The sequence below is a fragment of the Stenella coeruleoalba genome, assembly GCF_951394435.1.
Source record: "Stenella coeruleoalba genome assembly, chromosome: 8".
In the NCBI taxonomy this organism is placed as follows: domain Eukaryota; kingdom Metazoa; phylum Chordata; class Mammalia; order Artiodactyla; family Delphinidae; genus Stenella; species Stenella coeruleoalba.
The window spans coordinates 37,346,593-37,363,260 of record NC_137154.1 but is presented as its reverse complement, the minus strand read 5'-3'; the positions used below and the strand labels follow the sequence as shown (position 1 = coordinate 37,363,260).

The window sequence follows — 16,668 nt, the reverse complement described above, 5'->3', positions numbered from 1 at the left end:
TAACTCTAAAATCAGTGTTCTTAACCAATATATTATGAAAAAGGAAGCAATCAGAGAAAACAATTTATACTAAGGTATAATTCAGAGACTGAAAATAAATCCTTCCAACCAATTTGAATGTTATTTGCTTATCTGACTCTTATTAACCTAATTAGTTGCAATCTGTATGACTTTAGGTAAGTCCCTTAATTTATATGAACGTCAGTTTCCCAATATGTAAAATGAGGGACTTGGACTAGGTGATCTTTAAGATGCTTTCAGCAATAAAATTCTAGGACTCAAGGCAGAGCACAGAGAATTTTTAGGGCAGTGAAACAACTCTGTTTGATACCATAATGGTGGATACATGTTTGATTTGTCCACACCTATAGAATATACAAAGACAAGAGTGAACCCTAATGTAAACTATGGACTTTGGATGATAATGATGTGTCCAGGGAGGTTTATCAATTATACCACTTAGGTAGGGGATACTGACAATGCAGAGGCTGTGCATGTGTGGGGGCAGGGGGTATACAGGAAATCTCTGTACCTTCTGCTCAATAATACTCTGAACCTAAAACTGCTCTAAAAAATAAAGTCTACAAAAAAATTCTAGGACTCAAATATAAGGGCAAACAAGGCACAAATCTTTTAAGCAGAATAACCAGACCTTTGCTGATCTCCACATTAGGCAGGTTGAATATGTCAAGGTCCATTATCACTCCTTTAGTCCCTTCTGAGAGGTCTAAGAGGACCAGTCTGTCTGCAATGCCCTGTACAGTACAATAAGAAAAAGAATAGCATTACACTGCACATGGCCAATTACTCAGTTTAAATTCATTCAGAAGTGAGAGCTAAGGGAGAACGAATACATAGGCCTATGCGCTCTCTTATGAAGGAAGTAGCACAATAGCAATAAAAGGGACATGAAAGCAAGAAAATACTATGCACTTGAATAATGTGATCCTTTAGGCTTAACTAAAAACTGGGCTCTAACAGGGCTTAACTCAGAAGTCACAGAGTGCAGGTTTTTTTTGATGGGATAATGAGTAATAAAGATGACATGGTGCACTCAATATGTTTGTTATTGTTCTTCCGTTTATGTTTTCGTTTTGTCATAATTTCCATTCTGAAAGAACTTAGAGTGATTTTTTTTGGTCTATTTTTTGGTCTATTTTAGCATCAATGTCAACACTAATGCCAAGTTTCTCTTAAAAAGAAAAAAAGATAATAATCATAAAGCTAAAATAAAACCCAATTATCATGCAGTTCTCTCCCCAGAGATCTCATGGAAAATACTTCACATGCCTATAGACAGCTTTCTAGGTGCCATGGTGGGCTGACCATAAACAACAGGATGGAAACTCCTAAGAGTCGATTTATCTTTGTGGAAGTCCTTTTTCCAAAGCAGCCAGGGATATGAGCATCTCTCCTATCTTAAGGTGCAGGAGCAAGACTACCCAGGGATCTACCAGACTATGAGGCAGAAAGTGTACAGGAAGCAATCCAGCCTTGCTACTTATTAACTTTGCAAGACTGAGCAAGTCACTGAACTTTGTCTTATTTCTTGGAGTTATGAAGATTAATTATGTGACAAAGGGCTGACAAAGAGCAGTCCTCTCTAAATGGTACCTATTAATTTTATTAACATTAACCACACTCATAAGAGAAATGCAAAGAAAACTATGAGTTACCATTTTTCATTTATCAGACATGCAAAGATCCCAAAGTTTAACAGTAGTGTGAGAAAACAGGTATTCTCAAACACTGTGGGAATGAGAATGAACTAGCACAATTGATATGAGGGATAATTTGACAATTTCTGTCAAAGTTTAAAAACACAGGGACTTCCCTGGTGGTCCAGTGGTTAAGACTTTGCCTTCCAGTGCAGGGGGTGCAGGTTCGACCCCTGGTTGGGGAGCTAAGATCCCACATGCCTCATGGCCAAAAAACCAAAACATAAAAACAGAAGCAATGTTGTAACAAATTTCAATACAGACAAAAAGGAAAAAAAAGGTCTGCATCAAAAAAAAAATCCTTATTAAAAAAAAAATAAAAACACAACTCCCTTAATCCATCAACCTCATTTGTAGAAATCATCCTACAAGTTTATTAGTGCATGTGTAAAATGATACAATATGTATAAGGATATTCAAAAGACTAGAAACAAACTAAATGTCCATCAATAACCACAACAAGGCAGTGTTACATAGTGGTTTAGAGCAGAGCTTCTCAAGCTTTAAGGGATCGCCATTTAATAGATCAGTGAAGCACATGGGTTACCAGAAATTTTGTAAAAATGCAGATTTACTTCCTTTGATCTGCAGTAGGGCTTGAGATTATGTATTTCCAATAAAATCTCAGATGATGCCAATGCCACACGTTGGGTAATAAGGATCTAGAATACAGGCTCTGTAAATAGATTGCCCAACCTCAAACCCTGGCTCCTTTTATTAATACTGTGACTTTGGGTAAGTTGGGTAACCTCCCTATGCCCTGGTTTCTTCATTTGTAAAATGACAGTAACGATAGTACCTAAGCCACAAGGTTGTTGTAAAAATTAATCAAGTGGGACTTCCCTGGTGGCACAGTGGTTAAGAATCCGCCTGCCAGTGCAGGGAACTCGAGCCCTGGTCCAGGAAGATCCCACATGCCGCAGAGCAACTAAGCCTGTGAGCCACAACTACTGAGCCTGAGCTCTAGAGCCTGCGAGCCACAACTACTGAGCCCATGTGCCACAACTACTGAAGCCCATGCACCTAGAGCCCATGCTCTGCAACAAGAGAAGCCACTGCAATGAGAAGCCCATGCACTGCAACGAAGAGTAGCCCCCGCTCACTGCAACTAGAGAAGAGTCCGCTCGCAGCAACGAAGACCCAACGAAGACCCAACGCAGCCAAAAAAATCAATCAATTAAAAAAAAAAGTGAAACAGGTGTTTAGACAAGTGCCTGGATCTAGTAAGCATTCAGTAAGGGTTAGTTACTGCTGCTACCATCACTTCAACTACTGCCATTATTATGACTACTACTGCACTAGTTGAATATTGTTGCACTATTCGAATATTGCACCTTGTATCAAAATATTAACATTTAAAGGGAAAAACGGAAAAAAACTTTCCAACTAGACAGTTCACAAACAAAGAAATACTGATAGTGCGACTTCTAACAGTTTAAGAAATATGACTTTAAGGGGTCTTCCTACACTTACCAAAAACAAATAAAATTGATAAAACTTAGTACTGTTAGCAACGACAAAAATCAGGTTGATGTGTGCATTGTTATTAGCAGTGTAAATTACACGGTTATTCGCAGTGTAAAGTTCTGCCCTTCTGAAGAGCAATCTAGCAATATGTAATAAGTACCATAAAAACCATTCATGCCCTCTGACTCACTAGTACTATTTCTCAGATTACGTACCCCTAACAGAAAATTCAGACAAGAAAATAAACAACTTGTAAGGCAATGTTTATAGAAGCATTCTATTTACTAACAAAATGTCTACAAACATTTCAAATTCCACTTAAGAAGGAAGAGTGCATTCAGATGGAGTGTGGAGGAAATGAAAATATAATATGGCAAAAGTTAGCATATACGGTTCTGAACAGTTAGCTTTTAAAATCTTCTAGCTCCCTGGATACAATTTAACTATTTGCTCTAGTAGAACCTACCTCCAAGATATACGTGAATCTTAAATGGAAAGGGAAGAATTTAGATGGCAATCAATCAAACGTTAATAGAAAAGAAAACCAAATACCGGCTATCAAATAAATACATGGAGGAAGAGCTAGTCCAGCAGTCCCCAACCTTTTTGGCACCAGGGACAGGTTTCGTGGAAGACAATTTCTCTTCAGACCGGGGGCGGTGGGGCGGTGGGATGGATGGCTCAGGCGGTTATGGTTCAGGCGATGGGGAGCGGCAGATGCAGTTTTACTCGCTCGCCCACCGCTCACTTCTTGCCTGGTTCCTAACAGGCCACAGACCGGTAGTGGTCCTCGGCCCGGGGGCTGGGGACCCCTGAGCTAGTCTATTCTGGTCTACATGGCTCAAATGACACAGACATGCTGTTACCATGATACTGGGCCCTGGAGGGTCTTTCAACCTCTATGAAGGGGAACTTAAGCCTTTCTGAAAATAATTTATATAGAAAAGATCTAGTAAAAAGGACTGATGGAAAAATAGGCAAATCTCAAACTATTGTAAAATATCAAATTAGGAACTATGATCCTAAAAGAAAGTGGAGTAATTACACAAGAAAAGGCAATTGTTTTTAAAAAATGTTAATTTTAGAAATAGCTAAATTAAGTATTATATTAAATAAGAGTTTAATTAAAGCAGCAGGACTCAGAAAACACAAAAGAATTTGTGACTAAGTCAGATGAATGTCAACTTGAGGTTTCCCTTGGATTAGGATGATGAGCCCATTGTTCAAATCATGTTTTCAAAGCCTATTCCACGACTAACTACTAATTAAGAAGCAACATTACTGATGACAGCTTTCACATATTTTTTTGTCAGCTTACTAAATATATTTTAAGGCAAAATGAAGTTTTCCCACATGACAAAATGAAGCCATTATTTCTTGTGTGTTAAACAGAAACTGCCTAAAAGTGTAGCAATATGACAGATGTATTTATAACCACTATGCTTACATACCTTTGCTGAAATTGCTAACGTGCAGGCAATTCCCAGTTCTCCACCGCCAACCACAGTAATTTTATTGACTGTTTTATTCTCATGATTTGCCCAGTTCTTTGAATTTGTATCTGAGACACCTAAAAAGTAAAGTGAACTATCATAAGAATTTAAAAATATCAAAAATCTTTTTAGCATCTTAAAAAAAATACACCAAAGTTCAATAACTTGGACAGAAAACATGGTACTAGGCACTCCATAATAGACATTCAAAAATATTGTTGAACAAATGAAATGCAAGAAAGACAGGAATCTCATAATAAATATTCTACTAAATAGAGGCTATCATTTTAAAAAGAAAATATCTTTCCAAACATTTAAAAAATATTATATAAGACTCTTAAAAAAATAGGATTTCCATAATTCTGAAAAACATTGTGATTCTTACTGCTCTAGTCTACAATGCAAAAAAATGTTTAACATGAAATTTTGCAAGCATGGGTATTTTGCTTTATCCTCAATGAGAAACAATGAGAATCATAGATTCTCTGGTCCAGTATACTGAATGAGGCAAAAAGCCACATAAACATATAATGAAAAAAGCTTGGGATCATTAATATATATCAAGTGGTTTTGAAAATAACAAATTATTTTAGCTGTCAGGATAAAAGTAATCTTTTACATTTTAAGAAACCATATTCATTGGAACTGTATGGTAATACTTACCTTACAATAAACATATAGGAATTTTTGATTCAACACAGATATGTACATACACAAGCATGTATTTATTTAGAGAAATCAAGTAGCAGAGAGTAAAGGATATTAATGAGAAACTGTAAACTCATAACTCTTATGATTAAACAAAAATACAAACCTTCAGTGATTTTTGCAATATAGGCTAGCAAGTCTACCTGCTGTGCCTCATCAGATGATGGCAGAGAATACAGGGGAAGTTCTTCTTGAAACTTGGCAATCATTTCTTTAATTAATCCAACAATGACAGATTTAGGCTACAGAACACACACAAAGGGAAAAGTTATGCAAAAATTTTGCTAAGGAATACTACCTTGTTACAGAGTTAGCCAAAAGAAAGTATTACGTCATGCTCTCATTTTTCAAAAACTACCACCCATACAAATTATATGATACTTTTAACTGTTTTAATACATTTAATTGAAAAAAATTAATTTTTTAGCTGAAAAAAAAGGGAGAAATGCTAACCCACATCTCCAAAAAGTGGGAAAACAGCATAAATGTGCTTACTAGCAGAGTACCTATATCTGGGAATGGTCTTGTCTGCCTTTTTTTAACTTTTTATTTTGAAATAATTGCAGACTTACAGAAAAGTAGCAAAAAAATAGTACAAAGAATTTCCATATACTCTTCACCCAGATTACTCGAATGTTAACATTTTATCAGATTTGCTTTCTTAGTCTCTTTTCCTCTATTTTCTGAACCGAGAGTAAACTGAAGATATGATACCCCTTCACCCCTAAATACTTTAGCATATATTTCCTAAAAGAAAGAACAAAACATTCTCCTATATAACCACTATCAAATCATAAAATTAATACTGATATTTATCTAATCCAGTACCGTTCATTTTAATTTAACTGGTTAAGCAACCTTAGTGAAATGCACTTAACCTCTCTTAGCTTCAGTATTATTAGCAATACAATGTGAATAATAAATCCCAATAATATGAGAAACAAATGAGCTAATGTATGCAAATTGTATGTTGTGAGTGTAAAATACGTTTTTTATTATTATTAGGAATATTCAGTGGCTTGCTCATTCTAAAAATTGCTTAATTTCTCAGAGTCTAGGTTTCACTCTAATAATTTTTTTTTTTGCGGTACATGGGCCTCTCACTGTTGTGGCCTCTCCCGTTGCGGAGCACAGGCTCCGGACGCGCAGGCTCAGCGGCCATGGCCCACGGGCCCAGCCGCTCCGCAGCATGTGGGATCTTCCCGGACCGGGGCACAAACCCGTGTCCCCTGCATCGGCAGGCGGACTCTCAACCACTGCGCCACCAGGGAAGCCCACTCTAATAAAATTTTTATTAGAATAAAAAAACTCATATACCTTTAAAGACTAAGCAGATAACATAATGTGTGAAGTTGTCAAGTGTAAGAAAATTTGGGGAGATGGTCACTGTGGTAAATTGCAAAGAGTACATGTATAGTCATTCAAATTCATATTAAGAACAAAACAAAGCAAAATAAAACCACTGTGCTGTTCAAACAAAATTCTGTAGGCCTAATGCAGCACACTGACTCTCTTGGGGAAAATGTCTGCAATCCTTGGCCTAGATGACCTCTAGATTCCTTCTAGCTCCAAACTCTGTAGAGTTATACTATGTAATTCCAACTGCACGTGGAACTTAAAGTTTACGTAGTACTTTTAAAAATCATAACATCATACTTTTTTTAAATTGAAGTATAGTTGATTTACAATGTTGTGTTATAGCTTCAGGTGTACAGCAAAGTGATTCAGTTATATATATATATATGTATATATATATATATATATATATATATATATATATATTCTTTTTCAGATTCTTTTCCATTATAGGTTATTACAATATACTGAATATAGTTCCCTGTGCCATATTATCTATTTTATATATAGTAGTGTGTATCTGTTAATCCCAAACTCCTAATTAATCCCTCCCCCTCCCCCAAATGTAGTTCTTCTAAATAGGGCCATTTAAATAATATAATATCTTCTTAAGACTAGTTTTAGCTTATAATAAAGAGGTTCAGAATAGTAAAATGGAATCAATACTGTCTGATCTGAAATCAAGCACAACCTTGACTAGATTATAGGACTATCTCTGAGTATTTATTAAACAAACAAAAGTATGAAAAGAGATGCCAAAGAAAACCAGAAAGAGGAAACAGGAAAGATAAATTCCCACAATAGCGCACAGATGTCAAAATACTGTTAAAGGATAGTATTTTTTTTTTAAGTTGTAAAAATGGATGAAAGAGATAAACAGACAATTCAAAAAAGAAGAAACGTACATGATAAATAAATGTATGATAAGATTTCAATTTCTCAAATAACCAAAGAACTAAACATTAAGGTTAAGACATCATTTTTGTCCTTCCAACTAAAGAATTTTTATCATGCCCTATTCATCACATTTAACTGGTAATCTTATTTAAATCACCAAGTAATGCAAATAATGCACAGGTTCATAAAGTAAAAGATTGATGTTTCCCCACCTAAACTCCACTACTGACAATTTGGTATGCAGCTTTTCTTTTTCTATTTCTTTTTTTCTTCTTTATAAAAGTTTTATTTATATGAAAAAAATAGAAAACCATAAAACAATATGAAATGCATCCACAATTGCATATCCTTTTACAATATGTATATAAAATAAGAAGTGATAATCCTAATGCCCTCCTTTACTTCAACCTCACTCCTCTCTGACAGATCCCTGTCCTCCTGTCCTACAACTTTCTGGGTATATACAAATATATTATAAATTATCCTTTCATAAAAGTTGTAGTTACTTACAAAAATGAGAGCAGATTCTACATCCTTCTAAGTAAATGAACCATAGAGATAAGCAAAGGTTTGTTTTGTTTTAATGATAGTACCTTCTTTTATAGCACCCTTTAGAGCAAAGGTGCTGTAAAACAGGTACCCCCCCCATACTGATTTCTATTGATGGTAGAATTACAACATTTTGTCTACCTCTTGGAGGCCAATTTGGGAATATATAAGAATAGCCTTCAAAACATTTTAAAACTTTGATCCAATAATTCCATTCCTAGAGATTTATCATTAGGAAATTATTAAAGATTTATAAGATATATACATTTATATTTACATATATATTTAAGGATGCTCATTATTAAATTTCTAACAGCAATCTACATCAGGCAACCATTAAAAACCATGTGTTTTGAAAATATTGTTTAATATGGAAAAATGCTCAATATAATGATAGATGAAATATGCAGAATACAAAATTGCATAATGTGAGGGCTTGTATTTTTGTTCTGTTTTGTTTTGTTTCTGTTTTCTAAGTCTGGGCCATTTATTTTTATTTATTTATTTTTTTACTTTTATGTTTATTTATTTGGCCATGCCAAATTAGTGGGATTAGTTCCCCGAACCTGTGCCCCCTGCAGTGGAAGCGCAGACTCTTAATCACTGGACCATCAGGGAAGTCCCTGTGAGGGCTTGTAAAACACATAAGTTACAGTTTCATGCATCGCTGTGGGTGAATTTTTAAAACTTAATGCTCAGTTAAAACACAGCATGTAATAGAAGATTATATACAATATGATTCAATTTACATAAAGGTTAAAAACAGGCAAAACTACAAATAAATACACATATTACATAAGAATCTTTACTGGGGAGGAACTAGGACATAATGCCCAATATTTTGCTAGTAGCTCTTCATTTGCTTTATCAAACGGCAAACAACTATAAAAAGACAGGGAGCAAACAATAGTTGCCTCCCAGACCTGGAGAGAGCAGCTTCATGCAGGGTTCTGGGTCTTGGGTGACTCTGGGGAGCTCAATTTCAAATTATTTTTAAAGATCATAAGAAGAATTATCATTGAAAGAAAATTCACTAACTTATTTGTACCATTAGGATCAAAGATAAATATTCAGAAAAATAAAAACTTTTAAAAGAAAATCCAAATTGATCTTACATGGCTCCAGTTTTGGAGATACGGCAAGTATATTCTGCCTTGAGCATCCACATGTTTTCCAACTAAGATTCCCATATTTGCAGTTGGCTTTAAGAAGCAAATGGGGGGAGCAAAAGGGTGAGAATCCAAAATCCACAAACGAATTGGTATGTTATATGTATTACCTATTTGAGACAAAATAAACACATCTTCAAACAATAATGAACCACACACATTATATTTATGGTATAGCTAGGTGGCATTTTAAAACACAAGTCTAGTCAAGTTTATAGATAAAGGATTTATGTAAACTGAGGCCTATTTTCCTATTTTCATCCACATTCACATTGGAAATATGCTCCCATTAAAGCACCAGTATAACGTTTAAGGAAATATAATCAAGACAATGGCCAGCTTATTCAATTCAATTCAATAAATATTTATAGGACCTACTGTGCTAGGAGTATGGGATACATCTTCTTTAGGTAACCTTCTTTGCTCCACCCAATTTATTTGCCTACAAGTCTGTTTCTCTTTTTACACTATAAACGTCTAGAGATGATTATGTATTATTATTTCCATGTCCCCTACAACAAGTATAGTGCCTAACATACTGGATACTCAATAAAAATTTCTTATATAAATAAGAATGAATGAATGGGGACTTCCCTGTTGGTCCAGTGGCTAAAACTCCGCACTCCCAATGCAGGGGGCCCAGGTTCGATTCCTGGTCAGGGAACTAGATCCCACATGCCTCAACTAAGAGTTCACATGCTGCAGCCAAAGATCCCGCATGCCACAACTAAAGATCCCACGTGCTGCAACTAAGACCCGGTGCAGCCGAATAAATAAATAAATACATATTTTTTAATGAGTGACTGAATGAACAAATGAAAGATGCATTTGCTACTGGCCCTCAAGTTGCTCATTAATTGCAGATAGTGTAACATACAAGCTGGGTTAGATACATACAACTTAGAGCTGAAAATAACCTTAACAGTCACCTTGTCCAGTGGCTCTTAAATTTTAGTGTACTGAGATAGGAACCCAAATGAAAGCTCTTCCATGTACATGTACCATGTAACCATGTACCATGTACTGTGTAACCCTGTACCACATACTATGTAACCATGTATGTCATGCCTACTGAGAGCCAAAATCTCTGACTGTTTTGGTTTACAGGAAGCCCAAAGCTAAACCTAATATAAGTGCAAAAACTAACCTTAAACTAGAAATTTGATCAATTATCTTAACTGTTCTATTTTATCTCCTGATATTTATTCCTGCTTTCACAGTCTTAATGCATATGTCTTTCAATATATTTAAAATCATGGCTGCTCAGGAGCACAAACGCCTAGGTTCAAATCCTAGTTGCACACATTACTAGCTACATGATTTTAGGCAAGTTACTTAGCTTCTCTGTGCCTCAACTCCTTCCTCTACAAAATGAGAATAATAAAAGCTCCTACCTCATAGGATTGTTGTGAGGATAAAATTAGTTAAGGTACATAAAATGCTTAGAACAGTACATGACATGGTAAGTACCATGACGGGTTGGCAATTTTTACAATTTACCTCAAACCCACTTTGGAAATAAGCAAGGTATAAATAAAAAGTTTTCTTCTCCACTGCAATCTTTTTCTTACTATGGAAATCCTCTACTTTTTTCATCCTGCTTCCTCCTGCCCTAAGCACAATGATACTCAGCTCTGTCTGCATATTAGAAATGCTTAAGGAACTCTGAAACATACCAATATCCAGGCCTCTCCCCAAAAGTTTCTGATGCAGTGGGACAGGGTCTGGACAACATTTTTTAAAAGCTTCCCATGTAATTCTAGAGAACTGAAAGTCACTACATAATAGAAATGTCCTAGTACTATTTCTACTATTTTATATCAGCAGTTCTCAGAACCATATTCCTCTTCTAATTTTATCTAAGTATTAAAAAAACTTTTTATTTGGGTATAATTGATATATAACACTGTATTAGTTTCATGTATACAACGTAATGATTCAATATTTGTATATATTGCAAAATAATCACCACAATAAGTGTAGTTAACATCCATCACCATACATAGTATCTAAGTACTTACAGTATGGATACAGGCATAGCTGTTGGTACTCTATGATTATAAAGTCATGTGATCACAGCACCACAGAGTGACCAACAGGTATTGAGACACATCATCACATTCCTCCAGAAGTCACCCTGTCTAATGTTATATACTCTAGACCAGTGTTTTTCAAATGTTGGTCACAATAAATAGGTCATGAAATTAATTTAGTAGGCTGCAAACAATAATATTTAATTTTAGTTATATACATATATAACTATGTATACGAAAGTATTTCTTATTGTGGGTCACAATCAAACATTTATAAGCCACTGTTTGGACCATGCAATTTTTTTTCTTCCCACGCTGTGCAGCATGTGGGATCTTAGTTCCCTGACCAGGGATTGAACACATGCCCCCTGCATTGACAGTGCAGAGTCCTAACCACTGGACCTCCAGGGAAGTCCTAGGCCATGCAATTTTTTTTGTTTTGGAGTGGTAGTCCCAATCTCGATGGAGCCATTTTCTAATGTTAATCACTACACATTAAAGAAAAGGAAAGGAATGTCTATTGAAGGTATCTTCCTGGTTGATCAAGGATCTGCTGCCTCGATCAATGCCTCTCCCCAGCAGCATTCATGCATTTTAATATCACACTCCTGGCAAAGCGCATGGTGAGCCTGATTCCCATGTCTATAACTTGTAAGATTTCACTACTGGTATTCTCTGTGCCCTTCTTCCTTCTTTCTCATTCTTTTCTGTCAGCAAATGCCCTGCCTCCTACCCTGCCCACTTAATTTCAGTAATTCATTAGCAAAGAGTCAGGACTCCTGGTAGAGTCCTCAGATTTAAAGTAATTATATCATAAGGACATAATTTAAGTTAGTTGTAAATAAAGTTCAGATGGGTATCATCTTACTAAGATGATACACATCTCTAAACAATGGGTGGGTGAAGGAAAAGTGTCATCACAACCTTGACACAATCTTGGAGGGATAAGAAATAATCCAGAAAATTTCTGCAGGTATATATAAGGAAATATCAACAGAAGATTCACCTGGGGAACAGGACTGGGTGGAACCTCATCTCTTTTCAATTATTAAAAATTTTTTAACATGAGCATGTACTATTATTATACTAACAAAACTAGTAACCAGATAAAAGTAACAAAAGCATGCAAATAATAATGGCCAACGTTTATTAGGCACTTACTATGTGCCAGGAACTATGCTAAGAGCTTTACTTAGACTAATGCATTTAATCCTCAAAATTGTAGAGTTAGGCTCTATCATTGGCCCATTTTACAGATGAGAAAGATAATACATTCTGACCTTCTGATCAGCAGGAAATAACTAGTATGCATCACAAGGAGTTGCTATAATTCCAGTCAAAAGCAAAGGGGAAAAAGAGTGTACTACCAAAAAAAAAAAACAAAAGATATTGCAGGTACCATTACTACCTTGGAATTACTACCAGCATAAGAATCAATGACCTGACTCCACCGCTCTAGGAAGATGCAGAGTGCCAATGAGTGGCATCTTAAGATAACTTTTATGCCCTCCTGTAACCTCCCCACATTGTCCTAGAAACTGAGGGCTACTAAGCAATGATTCATTTAAATTTGTAAGTTCCTCTGTCAATATGCAACTACCCTTGAAATCACTGGGGTTGGTAAGAACTATGGAATCAGTCAATCAATCAATCAATCAATCATTGGGGTGGTAAGAATTCTTTCTCTCTCTCCCTAACATCTAACCATAATAAACACAGAATACAAGTAATGGGAAACAGGTCTCAGTAAAATTCTCTAGGCAGCCAGAAAACAGTCTGAGAGCTTGGGAAGGGAGAAGCAAGGAAAGAAAATAAAAATCGACTCTATACCTGCTCTGCCTACCTCACTGCAATTTTTTCAGAGCCCACTGCTACCTACTTTCATCTCCAACCACATTCCTATTCATAAAAACCAAACTGGATTTCTAAGCATTCTCTGTGGCAAAGGAGATGTTATGATTGGACATACACAGAGGAAGAATAAAACATGAGTGAACCTCTGGCAGTAAGTCATCATGGGGGCAGGGGGAAGCAATAAAGGAGGGTTTGTAACAGTCTAGCCACTACCATAATGAAGCACTTACTTTGAAAAAAGTCCCCCAAAATACATCTTCTTGGTGTCTGTTGGGCAATGTGCTCCTATAATACAGCGATGAATTCTTTGTAAGAGACAGCAAACTGCACTGCTCTCTCCCCATTTGGTTTCCAGATCTTCCTCAGCCCTTTTTCAGTGCACCTCCTCTTTCATATACCCAGTAAGTTCATCTATTCCTAAGCCCTTCAGTCAGTAATCAAAGAAACTAACTCGATCATTCAACAAATATTTACCGAGCATTTTCTATAAGCACAGCACTGTATATTAGTGATTTTGGATGTTATTCCTCCTGAGATTATTTGCATTTTAAAAGGGGAATGGATTTTTAATGGTGGAATTCCAAGTACCACTTCAGAGAAATAATTGGAACCAATGCTCCTCTGGTGTTCTTCAAATCATACTAGATAAGCAAGCTCCTATGACACCCATCTGACAGGTTAGTCCTGTTAAACGTTGAAGGAAGTAGGTCTAGACAAACAGAATTAATTATAGGGAAGTTAGTGATTTTTTTTTTATTTTTGGGCAAACACTTAGCTATTTTAACCTGTCAGGTGATCTGAAAATATGTTGCTTTTTTTGAGCTTTAATGGCACCTGTGTTTTAAAAATTTCCTATTGGGTTTTAAGTTCCAGTCTGATACCAGCTGTGTGGACTCAGGTAAACCACGTGACCAGGACTCAGTTTCACCAACAGAATGGGGATAATGCTACATCATATAGAGGGAAAGGGAGGGGAACAAAACATTCAGGTAATGGGATAAAAAGGTGGGATCCCTGCAGTTTGCTATGGAAAGCAGAGTTAACTCTCCACAAGCGCAGGCCTATGTCTGTCTTGCTCGCCTCTGTACCTCAAAACCTAGCAGAGTAGTGGGCAGATAGTTGACATTCAATAAATAAATATTCGTTGAACTGAACTGAATTTGTTGGTATTAACCTAAGCCTTCCTTCACTGGGACAGCATTCTGCTACATCCAGTAAGGTTCAGTATAGATCATATACATGTTAAAACACTTTGAGGGGAATTCCCTGGCAACCCAGTGGTTAGGACTCTGAGCTTCCACTGCTGGGGGCCCGGGTTTGATCCCCGGTTGGGGGAACTAAGATCCCGCAAGCCACATAGCGTGGCCAAAAAAATAAATATTTAAGGACTTCCCTGGTGGCGCAGTGGTTGGGGGTCTGCCTGCCGATGCAGGGGACGCTGGTTTGTGCCCCGGTCCAGGAGGGTCCCGCATGCTGCGGGGCGGCTGGGTCTGTGAGTCGTGGCCACTAGGCGTGCGCGTCCAGAGCCTGTGCTCCGCGGTGGGAGGGGCCGTGGCGGTGGGAGGCCCAGGTACCGCAAAATAAATAAATAAATAAATAAATATTTTAAAAATAAATAAATAAAAAATTGACCAGCTCGTAAAAATGTTCTCTAAAAAAAAAAACAAAACCACTTTGAGAATGTTATGGAACTAAACAAATATAAGTTTTAATTAAACTGCTCTTTTAGAAAATTCCCACATTTTCTCAACTTCCACACTTACCCTGATACATCACAGGAATAGTGCCGGTGAAGTTCAGCAGGTTTTTCTGGGAACTATCTTTGAAAACTGGAAGAAAAAAAAAGCCCCAGAATGCACAATCAGAAGTAGGAAGAACTGTATTAAAGTGTGTGCATGTACATACACACATACAGAAACACACATAATTTCTAAATACCATCATCTAGGAATCAGTGAATATGTTGACAAGGGCAAAGAACTAAATGATGTTCTCTTAGAAGGCAGAGCAGGTAGTTGAAAGAACACAGGACTTAAGATACTGAAATCCCAAGTTTTTGGCCGATTTTTCCTACTTAGAGGTGATGGAAGAAATTTTCACACATTGAGATACGGAGAAGTCATCCTAGCTTATACATTATTTAACTTAAGCTTTATGCTAACTAGAATAGCCAGTTTTGTGGCCCATTAAACATACATTGTACATCTGCTTTAATCATTAAAGAAAAGGGTGCATTGTCCAGAAGTAAAGAATGTCTGTTTTGAAGACAGAGATAAATGCCTCCCTTCCCTAAAACATCAACGCTAGCACTCCTTCAATGATAAAGCTCCCTTCACAGGCGCCAAGGCCATGCTGACTCATTGTGTGCATGCTCATTTGTCTTTTTTTGAAACCTTGAAGGAATGCACCCCTGTGATGTTTGATGTTCTTTGTTCTGACAGATATAAAACTGTGCTGAAAACCATGCTTCTTCGGAAAGCTCTTCAGAACTATCTGAGGCTATAGTGCTCAGACTGGCTCAAATAAAACTCTTTTCTATTCCTATTATAGACTGTTTATTATTTCCGTCGACAGAGGCATGTGACTTTTGGTTACTTTAACCTCTTTGAACTTCAGTTTCATCATCTATAAAATAAAGATGTAAAATCTATAAAGACTGCATCATAAAGTTGTCACAATGATTAAATGAGATGATATGAAAACCCTTAATAAGAAGTAAAGGATTATAAAATGTGGGGACATTATCAAATAACTGCCACATGTAACATCAGTTATAAGCACTTTCAGATATCAGATTATAACTTTTATAATCAGAAAAAAGAAGTTAGTTTTACTTTTGAAAGTGACCTTTTAGAAGGATTAATAATTATCTTTGCTTTCTCTAACTCCATTATTCTCAACCTTTTCTCAATCTTCACATCCCTGAAATTTCAACTTACCCATCTGGGACACACTGATGGAGAATCAATGCCCTAATTTCTGAACTGAATACCGAAAACACGACATCTGGTTTCAAACTGTCAAACTGCCTTGGAATGTGGTCCTTTAAGGACTTCAGTAGCTTACTATACTATTTATGCAGGGGAAGAAAAAAGTCTAAATAGATTTGATGACCTATCAGAAAGGGAGAAGAAGAAAAGCCAGGCTGACAGAAAACTCAAGGCCAAGAGTGTACATAAGTACAAATATTTACCTTGAACTATATGGGTGAAAGGTAACAATGGGTGAAGGGATCACTCTAAGGCAAAACTAAAATGGACAGAGGAGTGGAACAGGGATTGTTTCTCAGGGACACAGAAGAACCTGAAAATGTGGTAGAGAAACTACAGGTGTAAATAGTCATTGTCCAAATTATTCAAAAAGCCAAAAGAAAAATGATTATAATACCTGACTAACATTGTCTTCAATAATAAAATGCACCTTG

At 36.4% G+C, this 16,668-nt stretch overlaps 1 protein-coding gene across 7 annotated transcripts in view; it reads right to left on the bottom strand.

The window, feature by feature from the left end:
• The window catches only part of UEVLD (UEV and lactate/malate dehyrogenase domains), a 44,903-nt gene that overhangs the window by 19,344 nt on the left and 8,891 nt on the right, over positions 1 to 16,668 (bottom strand). For 4 of the 7 annotated variants that reach the window (XM_079929023.1, XM_079929024.1, XM_079929028.1 and 1 more), the window contains 5 exons: positions 15,008 to 15,073; positions 9,304 to 9,467; positions 5,493 to 5,628; positions 4,637 to 4,755; positions 653 to 755 (listed from right to left, as the gene is read on the bottom strand). In XM_079929023.1, coding sequence (XP_079785149.1) covers positions 653 to 755; positions 4,637 to 4,755; positions 5,493 to 5,628; positions 9,304 to 9,467; positions 15,008 to 15,073 — 588 coding nt within the window. Of the gene's footprint in view, positions 1 to 652; positions 756 to 4,636; positions 4,756 to 5,492; positions 5,629 to 9,303; positions 9,468 to 13,474; positions 13,522 to 15,007; positions 15,074 to 16,668 lie in introns of those variants that run through there. The other 3 variants (XM_079929025.1, XM_079929027.1, XM_079929026.1) reach the window with 3 other exon arrangements.